Below are 26836 nucleotides of genomic sequence, written 5' to 3'. Positions count from 1 at the left end.
ACAGTTGGGCAAAATCATCTAACATAAACCTATTTTATAATAAAGTGTTGAATATCTCATGTAATTTATCAAGTACTATACTGAAAGTGAAAAACAGAATGGTTGTATGGATGCAGAAGGGTTGTAAATATATCAGTTGTTTACCCTTGTAGTTGGGTGGGTGACTGGGAGCTGTGGCTCGCTGTGCTGTCCAGCATCACTAGAGAGCATCAAACTGCCCTAGCCCAGGAAAAGATGAAAATTCAAAGTAAGGTTTCCACTGAATGGGTATCACTTTTGCACCATTGTAAAATTGGGAAATCATAAGTTGAACCATCATAAGTTGAGGACAATCTAGACATTAAAAGAGTTCAAAGGTGCACCAACATATATACAGACATACCCAAAACAAAAGGAATGCTTTCCAATGAGATTTTGAATGAGGATAAGAATTAAAGGACAGCGTCTCCTATATTACCAGAGTCAATGAAATTAATGTCATTTTAAAACATAAATTATACCTATTTGGAATTAGTTTCTAGATACATAATGCATAGGATGGACAAACAACAACACTGAATTTCATAATTCATGATCATAGCTTCAATGCTTCATGATATGGAAGGAAACTCCTAAAAATAGCCAGTTGGTTTGATTTTTTTAGAAGTTAGGAAAGAATGCATTTCAGAAAATAATTTGTAATAGTTAACAACAGAACAACAACATTAATAAATAAAATACTAGCAACACAAGAACTGAGGTCCTCAGAGTACCAAAAGAGAGAGAATCAGACTTCACATTAGAACTCAAAGAATGTAGTTAAAGGAAAAATTAATTAAGATCTTTGTAACAGGTTAAATATTTAACCACTTCAAATAGAAGTGATTTGGGCCTCTCACATAGTTCTGAAAATGTATTGTAGCATCTAGTCTTCCATATCAAAAGCACATAATTTCATTAGCAGAGCTCCCTTTGTTTTAGACTTAAAAATCACTGTGATCCAAAGTTTGTACTAACAATTATCAAACTACTATTTAAATAACATTTAAATAGCTTTATTGAGATGTAATTCACATACCATGAAATTAATTTTAAGGTGTACAGTCCAGTGATTTTTAGTATACTCACAGAGTTGTGCAACCACCACTACAGTCTAATTTCTAATGTTTTCATTACTCCAGAAAGAAACCTAGTAACCATTTATAGTTAATCCCTTTTCCTTCCTCTCCCAGCTGTAGGCAACCACTAATCTACTTTCTGTTTCTATTTATTTTAACGACATTTTAAATTTACAACATTATTGTTCACATGCCTATTCCAGGTCACCAGCTCAGAGGTTTAAAAGTTCTTAAACTAGCCAAATTTACAAGTCCTGTGACTTCATCACTCAGAAAACATTCAAATGATGGTTTCATGATGTTATGACTATTCCATCTCCTAAGAGTTTTTGATCTGGAACATGTGTTTCAAATTCTGTTTGTACCACTTGCTAGGGGTGCTAAACTCATTTAATTAAAAGGAATAGAACCATTCTGTCCAGACTCAAAACTGAGTTTGTTCTATTTGGTTTAACCTTCTAGGCTTTCCATAGTAAAAACAGCTTTAGGAATCTTCTGTGGCACGCCACTATCTTCAATAATAATGTCACCTTCATCACTGTCTTCATCCTTTGGTTCAATCTTCTGTGAATGGCCAAAAAAGCTATTGTCAGTAGCACTGCCAGAAGTCCTATTGTTCCTAGCATTATTCTCCTGGTTTACTTGTCTTGCTATTATGGTGAGGTTGCGGCTGTTTGCAATCATCCTGTCTATTACTTGATCTCAACTCTTCCTTGAAACGTCTGTACAATTAACTTCTAAAACTTCATCATTAACAGCCAGTGGTTCTGTGCTATGAGCCAGACCTCCTGGAACAAGCCAGGATATAAAGATCCCTGGGACCCTCTCTAAGCCATGTGCTGTCTCAGCTAGGCTGAAACCATCCCAGCTATAGAGTCCTAGGGACTGTTCAGTGTTGTGTTTGTAAAAATGAACTAATCCTCTGATGTGTTTCTGGGAGAATATCCACATCTGTAATAGAATTCACAGGTCTAAAGTTTTGGTGCATACCAATGACTGGATGTGGCTTTTTTCTGTGGTTGACAGAGAACAATGCGTTGGTTAAAACACTTTCCTTTATTAGCATGTCTGTACCAAAGCAGTCTTTGCATCTTCCTTTATCTTTTTTTTTTAAACATAAAAATCCTAAGCAGTGGGTTGGCTCTTGAAACAGCTTTGTGACAATTATCATCATTATTTATAGACAGTAAGTCTTCCTGGATGTCTGCATAGTCTAATAAAATGTTAACATTAGGTATCTTATGAACATGTTTCAGTAATCCATAAAACTCTTCAAAATGTCCAAGTTTTGCTCTTTCTATCGAAAACTGTTGAAATGAATGCCAAATCTACTGTTTTCCTCCAAGATGCCCAGAAGCTCGAAACTCACCAAATGCACCTGCAGAGGTGACTTGAGTTTCACTCCTGAGCTCCACAGGGCAGCCGGGGTGGCCTGTCTTGTGTGGCAGGTAGAGATACAACTCCGTCCTCCCTCCCTCTGCTTTGGTGGCTGCAGAGCTCCGGTGGTCGAGGAGGAGGGGGCAACTAGCCCATTCACATCTTTGCTCTCGGCTGCCTCCCAACGACTGGACTCCTGATCCAGGCCAGTGGTGCCAACCTGAGAGACTTTAAGTGAAAACATTATTAAAGACATTTTGGAAAAAAAGACCACTTGTAATCCTGCTACCTTAATATTTTACCAATTTATTAAAAATTACCTTCCAAGTCTTGTCCACAAGTACATGTTTTCACGCAGTGGCAGTGTGATGTACATCCTACTTTATATTCTTTTCCCCTTTAAAATAAGCTTTGTTCTGTGTATTTGGCAACTTTATTAATAAAAACCTTAGGGAAATAGAAACTTGTGTACAGATACTAAGTAGGTGGGTTTTCTGTGTGTTTTTCTCTCCCTTCCAATCCCCCATATTCCCACATTATTACTAGATTAGCAGTTAGTCTCCTCTCCTTGGCACATGCCCATGGCTATCTTTACCCAGTTGACTAGGCTGTATGTGTGTGTCTGTGTTGTGTGGGTGTGTATATATATAGTGTGTGTATGTATCTGTATATTTTAAACACATCATCTCACCATCTTGAAATCTTCCACACCCCTCTATAAACGTGTACCACTGCTTGCTGATTCTTTTTATGTCATTGTTGGCTTTCATAGTGACATTTTTTTTCCCAACCACTGTTCCCTCAAGATTCCTGACTGCCTAGCCCCTTTATGTCAAAGCTTTTTTGGGCATCATTCTCTCTGTACCTTCTTACATTTTGGCTTACCCAGTACAAAGTCTGAATATGCTTTCACAAAGAAGCCTTAAATTATCTCAGCATACTTTACTGCACTGAAACCTTTTCACATCCAAAGCCTTTTTATAATCCTTCTCCTAAATCCATACCCCATTTTCCTCTGTATTCACAGTTCCTGTGCTCCACATATACTTACTTTCTAAATATCATTTTCACCACCTTTATTTCACTTAAATTCTTTTTTTTTTTTAAATTATCTCCCATCCATTTCATTTGGTGCTTTCCTCCAATCCCAAGGTTTCTGTATTTTGTCAGTCATTCTTTCTCCCTTTCACTGCTAACCTCTGGTAATTCAGTTTTCTCACCCTTTTGCAAAATCTCACACTCTGATAATGTGTAAGTAGTGTTCAGTTGAGTGCTTCTGAATAAATAACCTGCTTTTCAAAACAGTGAAATCTAAACTATTAGCATGGAAATAACCCCTGGGAAGATGAGGTCTCTACTTGAAAGCTTCAAATACAGATTCTCTTGCTATTGTTGAATGCTGCAGCTTTATCTGATATTATCTGAAATGGGGTGACTACTTGAACCACACAGAATGTTCACTATTGTTAAAATGAAAATAGTTTGTTGATTTTATACTTCCTTTTTGACTGACCTAAGAAACAACACTTAACCACCTCAGAGAAGGTAACATTCATATGGTTTAGACTATATTGAGCATTAATTCTTCACAATAATTATAGACTTAGAATGTTTAATTCTGCCTCCTAGTCCATGCCAAAGTCGTAATCTCCAAGTCAACCCAATCCATTTTATACTGATATTGATTGTTGTAACTTTTCATCCTTGTATTGGGTTAAAATCTACTGGCTGTAATTATATTCATTGACTGTAATTCTTCCCTCAAGCTAAACAGAATTTGGATCCCTTTTCTACATGACAGCCTTTTAGTTATATAAAGGTAGTTATTCTAATTGGGGGACGGTTTAGCTCAGGGTAGAGCATGTGTTTAGCATGCACGACGAGGTCCTGGGTTCAATCCCCAGTACCTCCATTTAAAAAAATGTTTAATGGGAGGAGGGTATAGCTCAGTGGTAGAGCACATGCCTAGCATGCATGAGGTCCTGGGTTCAATCCCCAGTATCTCCAATAAAAAGTAAATTAAAATAAATAAGCCTAATTACCCCCCCAAAAAATAAATAAAAATAAAGTTATAAAAAAAATGTTTAACAAAGGTAGTTATTCCACCTCTTTCCCCACAATTGTCTTTTCCCTTTGAGATAAATATCCTCATCTCTTCCAACTATTCCTCATCCTGATGCTCTCTGCGGACATTACCCTTTGTTAATGTCCCTTCTAAAATGTGTTCAGAACTAAAAATAATATTCAATATGTAGCTGAATTGAATCTGGATGTTTCACCTCTGGACATTAATACAGACTGAAGTTGCTTCAAATTTTTTAGCAGCCATGTCATGTTGGCTCATGATGAATTTGTAATTAACTAAAATCCCAAGATTTTAATCTGGAGGTTTCCCTTTATACAACTTCTTTCTGAACCAAGATTCCATCTTCCTTTAGTTGTACAACAGATTTTTAAAGTCAGAATGTAAGACTTTACACATATCTCTATTAAATTTTATCTGATTAGCGTATCAGCCAGCCTTGGTTTCTTTGAATCTTGATTTTTGTCATCTAGCTTATGCTGATTCAATGAAGAGTCTTGAAGCTAGTATTGGAATGTTTTCAGACATCTGGAAAACAGTAACCAGAAGTCATGAGGACTGTCTTCTAAAAATTACTGTATGTAGATATAACTCAGCTCTTGAGGTGTATATGAATTAATACCATTATAAATTGACAAGTTCAGTAAAGACTGAAGTTCTTTGACAGCCTGCAAGACAGAAGCCTTATGTTGAACATTAACTCCAAGAAAGATGATGTTCCAAGACATACTGTGCCAACATAATGCCAAGAAAGCTGTTAGTTCTTCCCAAGAAATCAGTTAATACACATATGAATAGAGATAATGTCATTATGACCGTTCTCTTATTTTACGTTTGACAAGCTTATACTGAGCAGTGTCAGGAACAGTGCGAGATTCTGGAGAGCCAGGTTTGCCTGGAGCAACCCTGATTTGCGCCTCTTGCCCCAGTGTAATTATTATAGTAGCATCACTTTTCACTTTCAAAAGAATCCAGTTTGGAGGATAAATTATCTGGCCACTCTTCTCATAACCCAGCCAGTTCCTTTTAGTATTTTATCTGGGTTAAATATTACACAGCTGCAATTTGGCAGCTCTAATGAGGCTGCAATAGTACTTCTCTCCCATGTGAATAGATTGTTCCTTGACCCTGGGAAGTTGATAGCAAAAATAACTGCAGTTAAGGTCTACACGCACTTAGTATTTTTCTCGAGCTACCCTCTAGAGGGCAGTATTAGATACATCTGAACTGATCCGATACCAACAAAAAATGGACTATGTATGCGTGAAAATCATAAACATTTGATACTCTTAAAGAACACATTGGAACCAATATTGTGAATAAAACTTACCTTTTGCTAAGCAATAAAAAAAATTAAAAATTAATTCATTAACATTCCTTTTATAAAAACTGAACTTTGATGCTTTGACTATACAATGATTCATTACAACAATTATCATAGACTTTAAGAATCTGCATATTTTATGCTTCTTTTGTATTTTTCCTAATTAATGATTTTACGTGGTTAATAATTTTAACATATTCTGTATCACATCTTCAAATTTATGTAAAAAAAGCACTTAAAATGAATAGTTCTATCTGCTTAAATATTACTTTCCCCTAAAAGAGAAAACAAAAATGCTAGTTTTTACTTTATGACTTGAAACATGTGGTAATGTAGAATTCTAGTATTTAGAATTAGCATGTTTCTTAGAGATTGTACAATTACTTTTATGTCGTTGGTGGGTAATTTGTTAGCTCCTAATCAAAAGTATATTGCCTGTGTTTCACATTTTGGATTTCCTAATGTAATGTTCTCGTTTTAGAAAAAGTGGACAAGTCCTATTTTCAAGAGAAGATGACTTTTAACAGTTTTGAAGGATCTAAAACTTGTGTACCTGCAGACATCAATAAGGATGAAGAATTTGTAGAAGAGTTTAATAGATTAAAAACTTTTGCTAATTTTCCAAGTAGTAGTCCTGTTTCAGCATCAACGCTAGCACGAGCTGGTTTTCTGTATACTGGTGAAGGAGACACCGTGCGGTGCTTTAGTTGTCATGCAGCAGTAGATAGATGGCAATATGGAGACTCAGCAGTTGGAAGACACAGGAAAGTATCCCCAAATTGCAGATTTATCAATGGCTTTTATTTTGAAAATAATGCTGCGCAACCTACAAATCCTGGTGTCCAAAATGGTCAATATAAAGCTGAAAACTATCTGGGAAACAGAAGTCATTTTGTTTTGGACCGGCCATCAGAGACTCATGCAGACTATCTTTTGAGAACTGGACAGGTTGTAGATTTATCAGACACCATATACCCAAGGAACCCTGCCATGTGTAGTGAAGAAGCTAGATTAAAGTCATTTCAGAACTGGCCAGACTATGCCCACTTAACCCCAAGAGAGTTAGCTAGGGCTGGACTCTACTACACAGGTATTGATGATCAAGTGCAGTGCTTTTGTTGTGGTGGGAAACTGAAAAATTGGGAACCTTGTGATCGTGCATGGTCAGAACACAGGCGACACTTTCCTAATTGCTTCTTTGTTTTGGGCCGGAATGTTAATTTTCGAAGTGAATCTGATGCCGTGAGTTCTGATAGGAATTTCCCAAATTCAACAAATCCTCCAAGAAATCCAGCCATGGCAGATTATGAAGCACGGATCATTACGTTTGGGACGTGGATATACTCAGTTAACAAGGAGCAGCTTGCAAGAGCTGGATTTTATGCTTTAGGTAAACTTTATTATAAAACTAGGCTAATAAATATCTTTCCAATTATCTCAGGTCTCCTAAAAAGTAAATAGATGCCATTTGCCCTCTGAAGTGGTAAATATTTAGGTGTAGGCTGACATGATTATTTATGTTACTATTCTGTAAATGCTAATGTTGAATCTGTACTATAACCACTGAATTTATGTGTAAAAGACTACCATATTATGAATTATATTTATCTTCATGGAATTGTTTTTTGGAGAAGGATGACATGCAAAAGATGATAGATATCCCTGATCAAAGAATGGGTCTGATATTAATACTAATTATAATTTATTGTGCACCTACGATATGTGCTCAATATGTATATTGCATGCATTTTCTTGACGCCTCACAATAACCCTATAAGAAGAGTTAACATTAGAGAGTTTCCTTTGGCTGATGTTAAAATCAGTATTTGCCTTTTGTACAGAGACTGTATATTTGAAAGCTGCTCCATATCATGCCTTACTGCTTAAAATGAGCACTTCTCAAACGAACTACTGTAGACATATCAGTAGGGAAGGAAGGGCCATTATTGTGATGGCTTCCAGGAATACTCAGAGAAATTATACCATTATGTATCTGACCTGTTTACTTTAATATTGAATAGTGCCAAAATACAAATATTGGTTATTTCAATATTTTACTTAGTATCATATAGCAATCTTGAAGGTTTGTTTAATGTCTTGTAGCTATAACTTTAGAGAAACTTATCTTGAAATTTCATTATACTGAACTTTATTGTTTAAGTTCACAGTTTGTAAAAGTAAATGTAGTATTGATGGCCCCAAATGACATATGTTAAAACAATTGTAATTTTTCGTATAAAAATTGGACAACTTTCTTTTTGTCTTCTGTAAAATACCTCAAATTGAATCAGTGAATTTAGTGTGTATTTACTCCTTAAATGATCTTATCTGTTACTTATATATGAGTTCATGTATCTTCTTTTAAGCTATGAGATTTTCATGTAATTTAGAAATGCTTACTTTTATAGTGTTTAAAAGGATATTTTTGTGTAAGCTTGTAACTGCACAAATACATGTATTTTTACTTCTGTGTTTTCTTAGGTGAAGGTGATAAAGTAAAGTGCTTTCATTGTGGAGGAGGGCTAACTGATTGGAAGCCCAGTGAAGACCCTTGGGAACAGCATGCTAAGTGGTATCCAGGGTAAGGTATTTAAATGTTCATTCAGTGACAGGCGGGTTGGACTGTATGCAGTGGGAAGATTTGAATAACTTTTCACCTCAACTATTTTTGCCTTCACCAGTGGCTTGAAATTCGCACCAGGTTTATAAAAACAGGGTCACCTACTTTGTATATATATTTATTTTAAAACACCTAAGCCTTCTCTGGTGACCAAAACATTCATTACTTATCATATCTATGACATTCAGATGATTCCATTTCTAAACACCAAATTAGGAATGTGTGCTTTTGTTATAAGTAGGCTCTTCAATTATGGGCACAAAAGAGCCTATGTTGCCAAGGAGATTCCTTAAGAACTCATCACACCCCCTAGCAAACATTACTGTGTCTCACTGATTGTGAAACACACAATTGTTCACATTTTCAGATCTCTGAAATCAGGAAACATCTGGTGTGGGTCATAATTGGCAATGGTGGTACATATATAATCATACTGCCTATAGTCAGTGATGTCTTAGAATGGTGACATATTCTAAATGTCTCTGCCATCTTGCCTCTTTAAAATAAAGTACATACATATATAAGTGATGTGAATTTTTGGCATACAAAATAGTACAACATAAAACTTCAGAACGATCACTTGAAAATAAATTTTAACCTTAAACAGCCGTAAAAGGAAAGACTGAAAACCTAAAGAATTCCTTAAAATTGTACAATTGGTTGGTCACTCTTTCCTGCCCTCTGAGATGGCCTGCGCTCTGTCTATGGAGTGTGTATCTACTTTAACTTTAAACTTAGCACTCCCACACCTCTTGGTCTCTCTCCCTCTCACCTTTATGAGATGGCCCACATTCTGCCTATGGAGTTTGTATACCCTAAGCTGTTTTCCCTTCTGAGTGAGACGGACCCCACTCTGCCTATGGAGTGTGTATCTCTCTAAATAAACTTGCTTTCGCTTTACTGTGCTTTGCTCTTGAATTCTTTCCTGCATGAGGCGAGAACCTATTCTCCAACAACACTGGTACCTCACCACCAAGCAATCAGAAGAAAGTCACACACCCTGCAGCCCTCACTTCAAATGTTGCCTATAAAACCATCAGCGAGTTCAGGTCTTTTGAGCACTAGCTACCCATTCTCCTTGCTTGGCCCTCAAAATAAAGCTTTCTCTGCTCCAAAACAAAAGCAAAAAACGGTGTACAATTGGTTAATTTCTAAATAAAACTCGTTAAGATTAATTATTTAAAACTTTTTTTTTTAATGTCAAGGTGCTAACTTAATACCTTGCTTAAAAGTTGAAAGTTCTCATTAGATATTCTTTTGCTTTACTAACATTAGCATAGTAGCATAACAAAGGGAAATTTTTTTTAACCTTAAAATGATAATTGGAGAGGGACTTGAGTAACATTTATTTTGTGGCTCCTTAGAAATACCAAAAAGTGAGTTACTGGAATTAAGATGATGGAGATTACATCTTTACTTATACTTTACTAATTTATGAGCTACTAAAGTTTAACCTTCTTTTAATTGTTTAGGTGTAAATATCTGTTAGAACAGAAGGGAGAAGAATATATAAACAATATTCATTTAACTCATTCAGTTGAGGAGTCTCTGGTAAGTCACATATTGTAGAATATATATTTTCAAATATTATATAATTCATTTTGCAATGATTTCTTGGTGTAAAATTCACAGTATAGTATTTTAAATTAATAATACATGATGAGCTTTAAAGGGGAGATCTCAAAGAGTTCTTGTTGTTCTTAACCTGAAGCAAATTTGTGGAAAGGGTATCAGGATGAACTAATTTAAATATCATTGTAGGCGAAAATGGGCTTGAAGAACTAAAATACTTAAATCCCTCAGCCTTCTGAAATGAGACTTGTATAATGTGTTTTGTAGTCATAAATAGTTTTTAACTTTTCACAGATAATATTTAAAATCTCAAAAATGTGTCTAAATTGATAGTGTGGCCTGGGGTGCCCAAGGCATCAGTACTGTATGGGAAGAGCACTGGACTAGAATAGGAGACAGGAGTTGCCATTATGGCCCTGCCATGAACTGTATTGCCTTGATCAAGTTGTTTAATCTCACTTAGCCTCAGCTTCTTGTCTGTAAAGTTGAATGGATTGGGTTAGATGATCTTTTAACTTCCTTCTAGCTTCATCAGGCTGTGCCTTTTGTAATATTCATGTTGAATTGGAATAAAGTCAATTTATAAGTTCATAATTAATGTAACTTTTCAAATTGAGGTAATTGCCTTCTAACAAAAAGAATTCTAACTTATAATTCACATTTCTATTTTAGATGAGAACTGCTGAAAAAACACCATCATTAACTAAAAGAATTGGTAAATATACTTATTAATGGTTGTTATTTATAAGGTGGAAAGATAAACTGATTCTTTCAAGGTATATTTGACATGAGATTGCTATAAATTTAAGAATTAATGAAGTGCCTAGAACTGAACTAACTGTAAAAAACTGCAACAAATGTCATTACTTTGTTGGCTGATTAAATGTGATTTTTACTTTCAAAAAAAAGAATGAAGTGCCTATAAATATAAGTTGGATATTTTTATGTTAGGAACATTCATTCAGAAGTTGGACAGTTAGTTTCCAAGTTTGAAAGGAGCAGCTATAGGCTGTCCACTGTCATTTCTGTTAAAATCACAAAAGGAAGAGTAAAGTGTATTTTTGTCTCTGGGGTTCCTTTAGTTAGCCAGTCTTGAATTCCATGCTCTACTAATGTGCCATCACCATGATCAGCCATAACCTACCTGCTTCCTTATCTACCATGCCTTTTTCCCTTCCCCAGCTTCTTCACAGAGGGTTTGGTTTGTTTACCTCCTAATACCTTAGAGAGTTAGAGGTGGGTTTTTTGTTGTTGTTAATGTAGGTGCTGGGGATTGAACCCAGGACCTTGTGCAAGCATGCACCCAATCATTGAGCAATACCTCTCACCCCTGAGAGATAGAGGTTTTTATCACAAGTTATTTTTCCTCATCATAGACATCTTTAAAAACTAAAAAAGTGTGCAGAGAAAGATATGTTAAGCAGAGAATATATTATTATCCCACTTTTCAGATGAAGAAATAGAGGTTCAATGACCTGCCCACAGTTACATTACAGAGCATTAGTGGAGCTAGGACTGTAAATAAGATCTTCTGAATCCTACATCACACTACAGATCTCATTCTCAACTTAGGCATCATGTTTCAAAAATAGTAAAGTTTAATTTAGAATATGTCTGCTGATTCCCCCATTCCCTGTACTCATAGCATCATCTATTTCATATCTTAAGGAATACAAGGCAAGAGAATGCTATATTCATAAATATGCTTGAGAAGGAGAGCCACTATGATAATTATTTGATAAAGGTTTTGTAATGTACATAAATGATACAGTTTAAGACATCACTTATTCCAGCCTATATTTTTGAAATTATCCAGAAACAGAGATTCTGTAACATTTCTTGATAATAATCATTCTTACAATGCATACTATTCTTTTTATGACTAATGAGACTCTTTCTCTGATTTAGGATTAGTGCTCTTATATTGAGGTACAATTTATATAGCAAAAATGTCACCCTTATAAAGTATATACTTTAGTAGTATTTGGTATACTCACAAGGTTATGCAACCATCGCTACTGTTTAACTGCAGAATATTATCATAACCCCAAAAAAGAAATCTCATACCCATTAGCAGTCACTCCCCATTGCAGCCCTCCCCACTCCCAAACAACCACTAATCTACTTCTATTCCTATGGATTTGCCTATTCTGGACATATCATATAAATAGAATCATAATATGTGGCCTCAAGGTTCATCTACTCTTGTATGTTCAACCTTTATTATATATGACTACTTCACTCTTTTTTGTAGTGGAAAAATATTCCTTTTTATGGATAATACCACATTTTGTTTATCCATTCATCAGTCAGTGGACATTTGGGTTATTTCCACTCTCTGACTATTATGAAGGATGCTGATGCTGCAATGAATGTTTGTGTAGAAGTTTTTGTGTGGGCATATGTTTTTAATTTTCTTGAGTATATATTTAGGGATGGAATTGCTGGGCCATGTGGTAACTCTATGTTTAACCTTTTGATAAGCTGCCAGACCGTTTTCTAAGGTGGCTGCACCATTTTACATTCCCACCAACAGTGTATGAGGATTCCAGTTTGTTTTTCCACATTCTTGTTGACATTTGTTGTCTGTCTTCTTATTACAGCCATCCTAGTGGTTGTGAAGTTGTATCTCATTGTGGTTTTGATTTGTATTTCCCTAATAGCTAATCATTTTGGGCATTTTTTCATGTGTTTATGGGCCAGTTGTGTATCTTCTTTGGAGAAATTTCTGTTCCTCTCCTTTGCCCATTTTTAAGTTGGGCTACTTGTCTTTTTACTATGGAGTTGTAATAATTTTTTATATATTTTAGTTCTTTATACATATAAGTCCCTTGTCAAGTGTATGATTTACAAATATTCTCCTATTCTCTAGGTTGTCTTTTCACTTTCTTGTTGATGTCCTTTGAAGCATGTTAGTTTTTAATTTTGATGAAGTCCAACTTGTCTATTTTTTTGTTGCTTATGCTTTTGATATCATATCTAAGAAATCATTGCCTAAGTCAAAGCCACCTGTTTTCTTCTATGAGTTTTATGGTTTTAGCTCTTACATTCAAGTCTTTGATCAATTTTGAGTTTATTTTCGTATATGGTGTGAGGTAGGAGTTCATTTCATTCTTTCTCATGTGACTATCCTGTTGTCCCTGCTTTTGGTTCAAGCAAGTTGAGCTTGAGATACCTGCAGAATATCCATGTAGGTGGATATTAAAACCTGGAACTCATAAATGAGGTTAAAATTGTGATAGGAGGAGGGGAGTGTCAAGAGAAATGGTAAAAAAAAAGGTCAGTGACGAAATGGAAGGGACCCACCAAAGTCTAATCAGGTGGGCAGAGGAGCCAGCAAAGCAAACTATTAAAAAAAAAAAAAAGAAAAGAAAAGAAACAATTAGAGTTAATAGAACCAGGAAAGAATGATATCCAGCAGACATCTGAACATCTCCACCTAGAAATCTCAAAAGCAGCTCAAATTCAGTATCTCTAAAAACCGTTCAGACTGAATTCAGTCCTGTTCTTTTTCCCCCATACTGATTAATAGTACCACAATTCACAAAGTCACCTGGTGATTTGAGTCATTTTAAGCTCTTTGCATTCCTTAATCCCTCTACATTTAATTAATTACCAGATTTGATGATTTCCACCTTTTTAATATTATCTAAAATCCACTGGTTCTACCATAGTTCCTGCCCTTATTTCTCATCTAGACTATTGTAGTAGTCTCCCAACAAGTCTTTTATCTACATTATAACATCCTGATAGAATTTTTCTTTATCAAACACAAATTTTGAATTACTTTTCTACTTAGAAAATATCATTAGTTGCTTACCATATAATGTTCTTTATAATCAAACCCCTGAATGTCTTTCTTTCCAGCCTTCTCTTTTAAAAACCGTTTAATGATGTATACATACAATAAAGTGCCCGAAGTGCACTGCTCTTAAGTATTCAACTCAATGAATTTTAATGTATATATGGTGTAACCATCACCCAGATCAAGATACAGAAAATTTTTACCACCCCAGGAAGCTCCTTCAGGCCCCCTCCTAAAATCAATATCCACCCCCAAGTTATATTCTGACTTCTAATACCATGGATTAGATTTGAACATCTTAAAAATGTAATCATGCAGTATGTACTCTTTTGTCTTTGGTTAATCATTATGATGATGTTTTGCTCATCATAGCTACAAGCTTCATATGTTGTCTGTGGCAGTAGTTCATTCTTCTTTCTTGCTGTGTAGTATTTGAATATATCACAATTTACTAATCCATTAACCTGATGATGGACATTTGAGTTGTTTCCACTTTGGGGCTGTTATAAATAACGCTGTTATGAATATTCTTGTGTATGTGTTTGGTTGATGTTTGTACTCATTTTTAATACCCAAGAGTGGAATTGATGACTCAGGATAGACGTCTCCTCTTTTAGCATATCCTACACAATCTGTATTCCTACTTTGAGTACATTAAAGATAGTTTCTATCTGCTTCCTTTTTTAAAACAATTTTATTGTGGTATAATTTCTATATAGTAAACTATACATGTTTCAGATGTACAATTTGATGAATTTGGATAGATGTATTCTATTTGCTTTCTTGCCTTATGTAGTCCACCCTCCTCAGCTGCAGAAACTAAGTCTGAGAGATAGGAAACTGGTAGATTCAAGGTCACAGACTGAGACTTCTCTCTATTTCCCATGAAAATTTCCCAATTTTCAAAATAATTGCTGGTGACTCAGTAAAGACATTCACCCTTTAAGTAACTTATGTTAGTTGTTCATAAGCACAGCTGATTTGAAAAATGTTCAGATTTTTGAAGCACTTAACCCTTTTTTTACCTGTTTTACCTTATCTTTCACTGTTTCATCATAGTCTTTAAAGCACCTATTCTCAATTCATAGTGATACAAAATACATGCTCATTGCATTTTCAATTATTATAAGATTCAGTGCCTAAATCAAAATCCTCTTCCCAAAGCATCTTTGGTTTGCTGGTTTGTTTTTGTTTTTTTACTTTCTGCTTAAATTTTTCTTTTAAGTATACTTTGTTGTTGAGTTGTGCTAATGAACATAAGTATTTAAACTGTGTTCTTTTTCCTCACCCATTTTCATTTCAGATGATACCATATTCCAGAATCCTATGGTACAAGAAGCTGTACGAATGGGATTCAATTTCAAGGACATTAAGAAAATAATGGAAGAAAAAATTCAGACATCTGGGAGCAACTATAAATCACTTGAGGTTCTGGTTGCAGATCTAGTGAGTGCTCAGAAAGACAACACACAAGATGAATCAAGTCAGACTTCACTACAGAAAGGTACGCATGCCTGTTTTTAAAAAGCAAGAAACACCTATTGACACTTCATTATGAATATTATCTTATATGACCTTGTGGCCCATTCATTTCCCTCCTCTCATAGGTTAAATGTTTTTTCATAACTTTCTGTTATGAAAAATGTCAAACATACTCAAAAGTGAAGAGAACAGTATAATGAACCCTTATGTACCTATCAACCAGCATCAATAATTATCATCACTCTTCCAATCTTGTTTCATTTCTTCCCCCAACTTTTTTTTTTGCTGTAGTATTTCAAAGTAAATCCTAGACACCTCATCTATCATTTACCTTTGAAGACTGAAACATCTAACAGATAAGAACTTTTTTTAACATAACTTCAATACTGTGTGTTAATCTACTCAGATTGTTATAACAGAATACCATAGACTGGGTGGCTTGAACAGCAGAGATTTGTTTCTCATGGTTCTGGAGGCTGGGAAGTACAAGGTCAACGTGCAGGCAGATTTGGTTCCTGGTCAGGATGCTCTTCCAGGCTTGCAAATGGCTTCCTTCCCTCTCTGTCCTCACATGGCCAAGAGAGAAAGCACTCTGCTTTCTCTTCCTCTTCTTATAAGGACACTGATCCTATCGTGGGTCCCATCCTTAGGACCTCATCTAAACCTAGTTACCTCCCAAAAGCCCTACCTCCAAGTACACATTGCATTGGGTGTTAGGGCTTGAACATATGAATTTTGAGGAGACATAGACATTTAGTCCACAACATACTATTATCACACTTAACAAAATTAACAATAATTCCGTAATACCGTCTGAAATTCAGTTGGTTTTAATTTTCCTCATTGTCTTAAAATGTTTTTACAGTTGATTTGTTCTAATCAGGATCCAAGTAGGATCTACTGATCCATTAATTTTAGAAGTGTGAGTTTATTTCTCTATTTTAGATAAAGAACAACAAAGGCAAACTTTGTCATTGTGTGTAGACTCTAAGTTTTGTAGTTGGAACTGTTTGGATTTAGAGTGTTCTGTAACTTTTTATATGATATAAATATATAAAAGGGTCATATTGCTAAATAGAGCCTTGAATGAATGACATCTTAATACTGTGAATCATATATAGAAAGTGTATTAAATAATATAAAAGTATATAAATTCCTTTTAGGGGAAAAAAGAGATAAAAAATTCCAATTCCTCCTTTAAGGATGACAGCTACTTTAGAACTTGCCAGCAACACTGAAGGTTAAAGAAAAGGTTTTAAAATGAATACATTTTTGGGTACTTTATTATAATCATTATTCTCTAAGCTTTTGACCACCTCTCCCAAAAGATGAGAATTCTAGTGCTAATGAACCTAAAAGTTTACTTATTTTTTTATATTAAAAAATTAAAAATTTTGATCTTTAAGTTATTTCAGATGCTTTTGAAACATTATTCAGATAATTACATAAGTCGTAAAACATTGTTACATTAATGATTTTTAAGATTACATTAGTTGATGTAAAAGTTTCAGCAGAAAACATACTACTCTTTTCCTAAGGATGCATTTATTTAAAACCTATAAAAATTCTACTTGTCTTAGTGATGGTAAATAAACCATTTAATTCGTCATCTTTCTACTGCAATGGAAGTGCAAGTGATTGTGTCATTTCGCCCTGCATCTTAACTACAACTCAGGCTTAATTAAGTTTGACAGTAAGGTGTTAGATTTATACCTGAATGTGTTTGCAACTGAAGGATTTAGTGGATTGCAGTAGGAAGTGAACAAGGGACAGAGTGCATTGGGGTTGTTTGCTCTCTGTCCAACAGGAATTGGTAGGGGAGTTCTTATTATCACTGAGACTACAAGCCAGGGTGGTGTGGGAAAGAGGGCCTAAGCGGATGGCAGCTCTCAGGAGCATGGGTTGGAATTCATCAGTTGACCTCTCCTTGGTCTCACAAAATTGAAAAGCAGATAATTGATCCAGGCTATCTTCTCATGCAAGGGCTGCTGTTTGTTTCTCTTCCCAAAAGCTGATGAGGAAAGACTGGCACTAGGAATCTCTTAATTTTGTACAAAATAGAGGGTGGGCCTAATTGAAATAAAGCAGATGGAAGTTGTTAGAAAAACTACAGTGTTATTGTTACTCACTCAGAGATCCTAGATTCGATACTAGCTTTTATCCTATTTGCTTGTGACAGAGAATGCCCTAGTCTTCTAAAGATAGTACCAAATCAGTATTTTTCTTTCTTTTTAAAAATAGCATAGTATGATATAAAGCCTTTTACTTCATTTATTTTAATCCTCATTGTGTATATTACAGTATATAATATAAAAATCAAATTACCCACATACATTTTAAAATAAATTTTATTTATTTTATTATTTTTTGATGAAGATACTGGGGATTGAACCCAGGACCTCATGCGTGCTAAGTATGCATTCTGCCACTGAGCTATTACTGCCCCCCATACACATTCCTTATCAGTCTGTCTTTCCATATGGATGTCCTGTAATAGGAACATGAATATCATCAGTTTATTCTAGAAGTGGTATAAAATAATGTAAAAATATTAGCAAATAACATAAACAATTATGTAACTATTGCCTTTATTGCTATGTGCCCGGAACCTCCTGAGCTAGATAGAAGAGGGCCTTGTAGGAAGTGGAAGGAGAAAGGTGCCTTAAGGAAGGTTGTAGAATCCTATAGTTACTCTAAAGGTTAGAGCACAAATCTGATCATATCTCTTTCCAGGCTAAAACCCTTCCCTGGCTCCCAGGACCCTCAGTGTCAAGTCCAATCTCCTTTACATGGGTTGCCAAATCTTTCCTGATAAGCCTCCTGCTAACCTTCTATACCCTCATCTCATGCTTTTTCCCTCTCAGATTCTTTCCCATGCCTTACCTGTGCACTTGCAGGCCCAGTTCTGTCTCTCCCCTTGGAGCCTGCTTATGCCATTTCCTCTTACCAGAACCCTCTTCTTCCGCTGCTCCTTCCCCTCAAGGCCTTCTCCCTGTCCTAGTTTACTGCTGCTCATTCTTTAGGACCCAGTTTAGGTATATTTTTTCTAGGAGGCCTTCCCTTTAATGTGTGTGTGCACACACACACACACCCTTCCTGTGTCCTTCATAACACATTGTAATTACCTTTATCATCACACTGTATTATAATTTATCATCTACTTGTGTTCCTTACTTGTCTAGGAACAACTGGGAGCCCAGGGTCTGTGTATTTGTTAATTGTTCTATCTCTAGTACATAGAACCTAGCTAAGTATTCAGTAAGTTATTTTTTGAATAAAATTAAACCACTGTTTCCCAAACTTGTTTTCAGAATAGTGTTCTCTGGGATGTTAAAAGAGGTGCTGTCAAAAAGGAGCTCTGTAGTTAAACAGGGAAATGCATTATGAATTTCTCAGAGAGGACATAACACTGTGTTTTACTGCCCTGAGCTTGATAGCCATGCTTCCCAAATGACAGTGGGCTCAGCCCCAGAAATTTTAGATTCAGTGTTTCAGGCCTAGGAGTCTATTGTTTTAAAAAAATGCCCCAAGTGATTCTCATGTGAGGCTAAATTTGGAAACTACAGGTATACAATGATTACAAAGATTGTTAAAATATGTAATACATTTGGAATAGTGCCCAGCATATGGTAGTAAATGCTTTATTCCTGTTAACTGCTGCTATTGTTGATATTGTTGTCATTATAATTTTATTTGACCGTGAAGCGCATTTTTGTGGCATATTTGTTAACATTTCATAAAACTTAGTTTGAGGAAGGCTGAATTAAACAAGTGCTTCAGTGCCACCTGTATATTGATGACACCAAAATCTCTATCTTTAGCACTGTCTTCTCCTGACCTCAAGACTTGACTCTTCAACGGCCTGCTGAACATTTTTATGTGGATTCCCTGCAAACACCTCAAAAATATCTTGAAAATCTCAAACCTGTACTTCTTTTAATATTTCTTATTGGCATCATTATCCCCTTGTCACCGATGGTAGAAATCTTGAAATCGACTTGATTTTCTCTTTCTTCCTCATCCCTCATGTGGGGTCAGTCACTCAAATCCATTCCTCTGTGTCTGGGATAAGCCATGCCTTTTCCATATGGTGCTACTTTTACCTAACCCTTGCTTCTCTGCTTAGCAAATTGTTGGCCATGTTTTAAATGTCACTCTTGCATTTCCCCCCTCCCCCCCACCCAGTAGCCACCAACCTGTGGAGCCTTCCCCAACTAGTCTGAACAGAAGAACTTGTTCTCTCATCTTGTCCAAGGGCACTTAGTACGTAACTTCATTATAGCACTCATCACTTTGTACTGTGTGCTTACTTCCGTAGCCTCACCTCATGTCCTCTCCCACTGGCATGCGAGCTGCCTAAGGGCAGATGCCATGTGTGAGTCATCCTATCTCTCAACACTTGATTAGTGTCTGGCACTTAGTAGGGGTTCACAATGTTTAATGAATTTAAACAACTAAAAAAGTCTAAAATTACCACTTTTTTTTTTCTCTTTGTACAGAAATTAGTGCTGAAGAGCAGCTAAGGCTCCTGCAAGAGGAGAAGCTTTGCAAAATCTGTATGGATAGAAATATTGCTGTAGTTTTTATTCCTTGTGGACATCTGGTCACTTGTAAACAATGTGCTGAAGCAGTTGACAAATGTCCCATGTGCTACACAGTCATTACTTTCAAGCAAAAAATTTTTATGTCTTAATCTAACTACAGTAGGTGTGTTATGTTCTTATTACCCTGATTGAATGTGTGATGTGAACCAACTTTAAGAAATCAGCCTTGAATTCCATTAGCATTTGCTACCAAGTAGAAAAAAATGTAAACTGCAGTGTTATAGTTGGCAATTTAAAATTTGAATTTCTGGATTTTTCATGATTTTAGCTGTATTACTTGTCCTATTTTTTCCACTGTTACTTAATTGAAACCCTAGACTAAGAAGCAACATATTGTAACTGATCACAATGTGTATTTGTAGTACACTGACTTAGTTTTCTAAATGTAAGTGAATTAATCAACCGACTTTTTCATTCTTTTCAGATAGGCTTAACAAATGGAGCATTCTGTGTAAATGTGGGGATTAGAGTTAATCTCCCCAATCATATAATTTGTTTTGTGTGAAAAAGGAATGAACTGTTCCACACTGCTGGAAAGATAGAGATTATTTTTGGATGTTTGTCTTTGTGTATTAGGATTCTGTCCATTTCTTTTAGAGTTATGCACATGTACTTGGGTGGATGATTTTAAAAAATGATTTTGCCATTATTAAAAGGGTATTTAATGATAAAATACGATCTAGCCTACATGTACTGACAAGGAAAGATATCAAAGGTATATTAAGTGTAAAATCCAAGTGGCAAAACACTATGTATAGAATGAGCCAAATGAAGGTGTGTGTGTATGTGTGTTTTATATATGTATAGAACAAAAGATTTGGAAAGATAGGCACCAAACTGTTAAATGTGGTTTCTTTTGAGGGGGTGGGGGGATGGGTCCCACTGGGGCTTTACAGGGGCCTTTTGGTTTCTACTTTTTTCATTTTGTTCTGTTTGAGTTTTTTATAAGTATGTATTACTTTTGTAATCAGAATTTTTAGAAAGTATGTTACTGATTTAAAGGCTTAGGCATGTTCAAACGCCTGCAAAACTACTTATTGCTCAGCTTTAGTTTTTCTAATCCAAGAAGGCAGGGCAGTTAACCTTTTTGGTGCCAATGTGAAATTTAAATGTTTATATGTTTTTCCTGCTTTGTGGATGAAAAATATCTCTGAGTGGTAGTTTTCTGACAGGTAGACCATGTCTTCTCTTGTTTCAAAATAAATATTCCTGATTTTGTAAAATGAAATATAAAATATGTCTCAGATCTTCCAATTAATTAGTAAGGATTCATCCTTAATCCTTGCTAGTTTAAGCCTGCCTAAGTCACTTTACTAAAAGATCTTTGTTAACCCAGTATTTTAAACATCTGTCAGCTTATGTAGGTAAAAGTAGAAGCATGTTTGTACACTGCTCGTAGTTATAGTGACAGCTTTCCACGTTGAGATTCTCGTATCATCTTGTATCTTAAAGTTTCATGTAAGTTTTTGCTGTTAAGATGATTAAGATGTATATAGGACAAAATGTCAAGTCTTTACCTAAATTGTTTTGTTTTCTTGTCTAGTAATAGTAATAGATACTTCTGAAATAAATGTTCTCTCAAGATCCTTAAAAACCTCTTGGAAATTATAAAATACTAACAAGAAAAGAACAGTTGTTTGAATATTAAAGAGAAAAAAACTTGAATAAGAATCATATAGATAAAAAATGAAAGTTTAAAAATGCTTCGTAGAACACCCAGGCAAATATTCTCACAATGACCTATTGTAGAGGTGAGTGAGGCATTTTGTTGAGAGTGAAACTTAAAAATTATATTTTTGTTGTGTTTTCTAAGGGAAAGAGTATTGTTATGTTCTCTTAACCTCTGTTGGTTACTACTTTGATATTCATTTAAAGCATTGCAAACTTAAATGAGAAAATTTTCAAATAATGACTGCCCTGTTTTTATTTTATTATATAAATCCTCAGTTCTTTACCTTTGCACTTTCTTCCATTTAGGTTTAGTTATATATTCATTAAGGTAAATTCTACATGTATAGTCTAAGCTTTAAGTTTAACCTTAAATTACAAGGGGAGAAAAGTGTTAAAGTTTTTAAACTGTTTTCCAGGACACGTCAGCTCCAAGTCAGGTAGTTAGTTCAGTTGAGTTTTTGGCCGAGGACTGAATTGTTTTAACAAAAGGCTTTGCCCATTCTAGGAGCTTCAGTTCATTACAACTCTTTTAAAGCTTTGTATGTTTAGAATTAAGCAAGATCTTTTTTCTCCCCATGAGTTGTGAAATTTAATGCATGAAGCTGATGTGGCTAACAAGTTTATTTTAAGAATTGTTTAGAAGTGCTGTTGCTTCAGGTTCTTAAATCACTCAGCACTCCAACTTCTAATCAGATTTTTAAAGACTTACCAATGTTTGTCTGTGTTCACACTCGAAAAAGCACTGGATCCTTCCCATCTAATTGTGCAAAGAATAATCACTTGGAAGGTCGAAAATACAGCCAGATCCAAATCTCTGCCTCCCCTTCCCAAAATAGTTTTCAGTATCTACATGTAGACATTCCTTTTCTGTATAAAGTTCCTCTAAGATTTCAAAGGTACCACCTATTTTACAGCATTTTAAACATGTGAAGAGTCAAGTTGTTCTATAATAATTTCTTTATTTGTAGTAATCTAGTATGCTGATCAAAAGTCTTAATTTTTGAGAAATGGGTTTAGTGTTTATAAACTGTAGTTTATTAATTCATGGCTTTGTATTGCCTTTCCTGCTAGATTTTTGTTTTTGTTTTTCCCCCTTTGGTTAGGAGCTAAGATCAGGTAGAAGGGGTGTAGCAAATGTATATAATGTGATTTGGCCCTGTGTGTTACGATCTTTTGTTGTTTTTATTGTTATGTTATTTAAATGTTGGTAGTTTTTCTCTTGTTTTCATTTTAGTGGTTAAAATTGGTATTTTGAACTCTCTGAATGGAGACTACCACCACAGCATTAGTTGCACGTATTGTACCCTTTAGACCCAAGTCATTGTTTTATTTCCTGATTACCTGGATGTTGAATATGGGGGGAAAGGGTGGAGGGGTGGGAGAAATGGGATAGATTGTATATCATTTCCATTGGAGAAATAAGAAAATGGGAGGGAGTATCTGATAGATAGTTATTTTTAGCCAAAACTGCTTTTTAAAAAAGGAAAAAGATATAGCCATTTCATCTGTGAAATAAGAATAGTACCTGTCTTACAAAGTTATAAGAGTTCAAGGAGTCCATATATGTAAGATACCTGCTATAAATGTTAATTCCCTTCCTAATACTCTTTTACCCTCCATGGGTTTGCCTTGACTCTGGAAATTTGGGCTAAAACTTAGATAATAACTCTTTCAGTAACTCTTATGTTTTACGGAGTTTCTCATAACTTAAGATGCAAATTACACTAAACAAGTAGGTCAAGTCCTTAAAAATATTTAAGTTCCTTTTTTAAAAACTTGAAAAAATTATTCTTACCAAGTTTGGTTGAGCTTTCCTAATAAAAACAGTTGGCTTATTCCCACCTTCACAATCAGTTTCAATTTGACTCTTACACACTTAGCACAATGTGAATTTCATTTGCAGCATAATAGAATCATAGAGTGTCAGAGCTAGAAGTGACCTTAGAGAGGTATCTCATTCATCCCGCGTGTTTTACAGATGAGGCAACTGAGGCTCAAAGATGAAATGATTTGTTCAAAGCTGTATAGCTAATTAGTGGTAGCCCAGACTGGGAAATAGTTTAAAGGTGAGAAACTTCAAGCTTCCTCTCCTGGGAGGCCTCAAATGTTTATTTTTTCAACTATGCTTTCTTCTGTACCATAATCTTCACTACATATTAAATGACACTTTATAACTAATACAATAGGACAATCTTAAATACATATAGGTTCAAATTGTACAATACTACATTAATGTTTGGGTGGTAAGATTCTATTTTGAAGTCTAAAGTTTGCAGATATGCGTATAGTTTTTTGGCATTTACTACATTCTTACTGTGTATCATTAATGGAACATTTAAAATTACTATATAAGTATATTTTGTCATTCTGTCTATACTTAGTACCAAATTTGCATTTTTGATTTGATGTAACAAAGACTTTAATCTTTTAGATTTTGCATTTTTTTCATTACTGTTATACTTTATCTAACCTGACAGAATGACTGATTCTTGTCGTTGTATTAGTGTTGTGAATAATCAAGTGAAATGTTTGAGATAGAGTACTATATTTGTGAATATAATTTTATGACTTTTTTCGTTTAGTAGAAACCTTTCCATCAGTATGGAAAACTAAGAAAATAGCTTTCTACTGTATAATCTGGCAGTCATCATAGATTAAAGCTTATTTTTCTGTGAATAAAGCTTATTCAATAAAATACTATTCTTTAAAATGATATTACTTTGTATTTGTTTCACCTTCTCAGAAAAAAATAAAATAGACCTCTTAAAAATACTAAAATGTAACCTCCTAAATATATTCTATGCCACTGGGCCAGGCATTAAGGTACACATCAAGTCATGTCATGTTTAAAAAAAAAAAAAGACACCCATTTTCACATGAATTTATAGAATTCTATACGTGCATGAAAAGTTAGTTTTTAACATATTTAAAAATATGAACCCACCTCCCCCACAAAGATTGGCCTGGTTGACTCAAGAGACAGTAAAGTCAGCATAACAAGGCTTGAACAAGCCAGAGATTTAAAAAGCCACTGCCCCTTTGAGGCAGACAGGAGAGAAGGATTTTTGTGAGTCTGTAGAGGTAGTTTCCTAGAGAGTTTCAGAAGCTGCAAGCAAATCTGGTGGGATAAAAAGTGAGAGAATAAAGGATCATTAAAGGGAGAGAGAAATGTAGAAATCGGTGTTTCAAGTGGCTATTTCCCCTACCCCTTCCTGCCCACAGTGGAGGTTCCTAAATTGAGAGTTCTGTTTCAGGCCTAGTCTGTATAGTGATTGATTATTGAATCCTTGACTATTATCAATGTTATCTGAGATATACCATAAGACTTTGTCTTAAATGCAATCCACATTTCTTACATGTCAACTACACTTTCAATGAATATTGATGAAGATGTGAATTTTCAAAGCTTTCTCTTACAGAAATTTTCAAACTTACATAAAAGTAGAAAGGAAAGTATAATGAGCCCCATGGTACTCATCATTCAGCTTCAACAAATAACATTGCCAATCCTGTTTGATCTAGGACACCCCCTCTTTTTCTTTTTTCACTGATATATTCTAGAGCAAATCCTAGACGTTATTTCTCCTGTAAAATTGCCTTGTTATGTACCTATACTAGATTAGAACATTTTTTATATAAATTGTGAATTTTTAACTCACCAGTATCACTGCTAAATTTTAATGGACATCTGAACAAGACTTAAAATCAACTTTATTCCCTCTTCCTCCCTATTTGAAGATTAAGGGAAATAAATCCCCTCAAAACTGACATTATCATTTAAAAATATTTTTAAACAATGTTCTCACTGTTTCACTTGTAGTTTGCTTATAGATTGTAGAATAAATGTACTTAGTAGGCTAATTTGCAACAACGTGGATGGATTTAGAGAGTGTTATGCTTAGTGAAATAAGTCAGAGAGATAAATACTATATGATATCATATGTGGAATCTAAAAAATTAACAAATGTATACAACAAAACAGAAACAGACTCACAGGTGTGGAGAACAAACTAGTGGTTACCAGTGGAGGGGGGCGGCAATATAGGGGTAAGGGATTGATAAATGCAAACTACTATGTATAAAATGGATAAGCAACAAGGATATATTGTACAACACAAATATAGCCATTATTCTGTAGTAACTAATTGGAGTAAAAGCTATACAAACATTGAATCACATTGTTGTACACCTGAAACTAATATAATACTGTAAGTCAACTATACTTCAGTTTTAAAAAATTAAATAAGAGTTGGTTCGCTAACTGCATGGTGTATGGATACCTAGTGGTTCTCAAAGTGTGATCTGAGGATCAGTAACATCTGCATCACATGGAAATTTGTTAGAAATGCAAATTATTGGGTCTCAACTCAAACCTACTGAATCAGAAACCCTGGGATGTAACCCAGCAATCTGTGTTTTAACAACCCCTCTAGGTGGTTCTGATGCAGGCTAAAGTTTGAAAAACCACTGGAATATGGTATGGGGTCTGAATCCAGAAATAACTAAATGGCTGAAACCTGTAAATCAAATTGATGTCACTCTGCAGATGGCTGTCGTCCTCACCTTTCTTCTGATAACTCATTGACGATCCAGACTTGTATTTTCTCTTGCTACCAAAATGCGAAGACATAAAATGCAACATCCTGAAAGTCCCTTCTGATTCCATTTTTCAACAGAGTTTTCTTCCAGACAGTACTCTGAATTTTGTAATGAAAATCAATCTTCAGCCCTTACACTGCTAAATAGCCCCATGTTGCTCTGCTATTAAACTATCCTCCAATCAAGCAGCAGAAGAGTTAAGTATTTGAAGACTCACTTGTAAGCGCTAGTGTGACAGCAATCAGTTGAAATTGTACAGAACAGATCTGCACTTCTAGAAAGAGCCAAAGCTTCAGTAAAATGTGAGCAGTTAATCTACAAATGATAGAATTTGAGTTGGAAGGGCTCAGCCTCTAATTCATAAAAACTAGCAGTTCTGAATTCTGAAATTTTTAAAGCTGTGGCACAAAAGAACCAAAGAAAATTCTTACAGTGATCTTATGTCTCTAAAGGCCTGGAGAGTTGCGTAAATCCACACTAAGGTCAATATTGGTCTCTAACTGTAACCAAAATAAAAATCTTAAGGTAGGTAAGGCTAGATGAAAGTCAGATTTAGTTTTCTTTCTTTCCCCGCAAACCACTAGTTTGCTTATAAAAAACAG

General features: G+C 35.0%; 1 protein-coding gene and 1 non-coding gene across 4 annotated transcripts in view; both read left to right on the top strand.

The window, feature by feature from the left end:
• XIAP (X-linked inhibitor of apoptosis) overlaps window positions 1-24348 on the top strand; it is a 35130-nt gene extending 10782 nt beyond the window's left edge. For all 3 annotated transcript variants that reach the window (XM_032475941.1, XM_032475940.1, XM_006193884.3), the window contains exons 2-7: window positions 6363-7271; window positions 8363-8462; window positions 9974-10052; window positions 10746-10788; window positions 15182-15382; window positions 19860-24348. In XM_032475941.1, coding sequence (XP_032331832.1) covers window positions 6395-7271; window positions 8363-8462; window positions 9974-10052; window positions 10746-10788; window positions 15182-15382; window positions 19860-20053 — 1494 coding nt within the window. In that variant the 5' untranslated portion in view covers window positions 6363-6394 and the 3' untranslated portion in view covers window positions 20054-24348. The remainder of the gene's footprint in view (window positions 1-6362; window positions 7272-8362; window positions 8463-9973; window positions 10053-10745; window positions 10789-15181; window positions 15383-19859) is intronic.
• Window positions 4410-4481, top strand: TRNAA-AGC. The gene has a single exon. It is a non-coding gene; the product is annotated as a tRNA-Ala (tRNA).
• Window positions 24349-26836: the final 2488 nt, after the last annotated feature.

This window comes from Camelus ferus, chromosome X (assembly GCF_009834535.1).
Source record: "Camelus ferus isolate YT-003-E chromosome X, BCGSAC_Cfer_1.0, whole genome shotgun sequence".
In the NCBI taxonomy this organism is placed as follows: Eukaryota; Metazoa; Chordata; class Mammalia; order Artiodactyla; family Camelidae; genus Camelus; species Camelus ferus.
The sequence above is the reverse complement of the archived record's forward strand: the minus strand, read 5'-3'. Positions and strand labels throughout refer to the sequence as shown.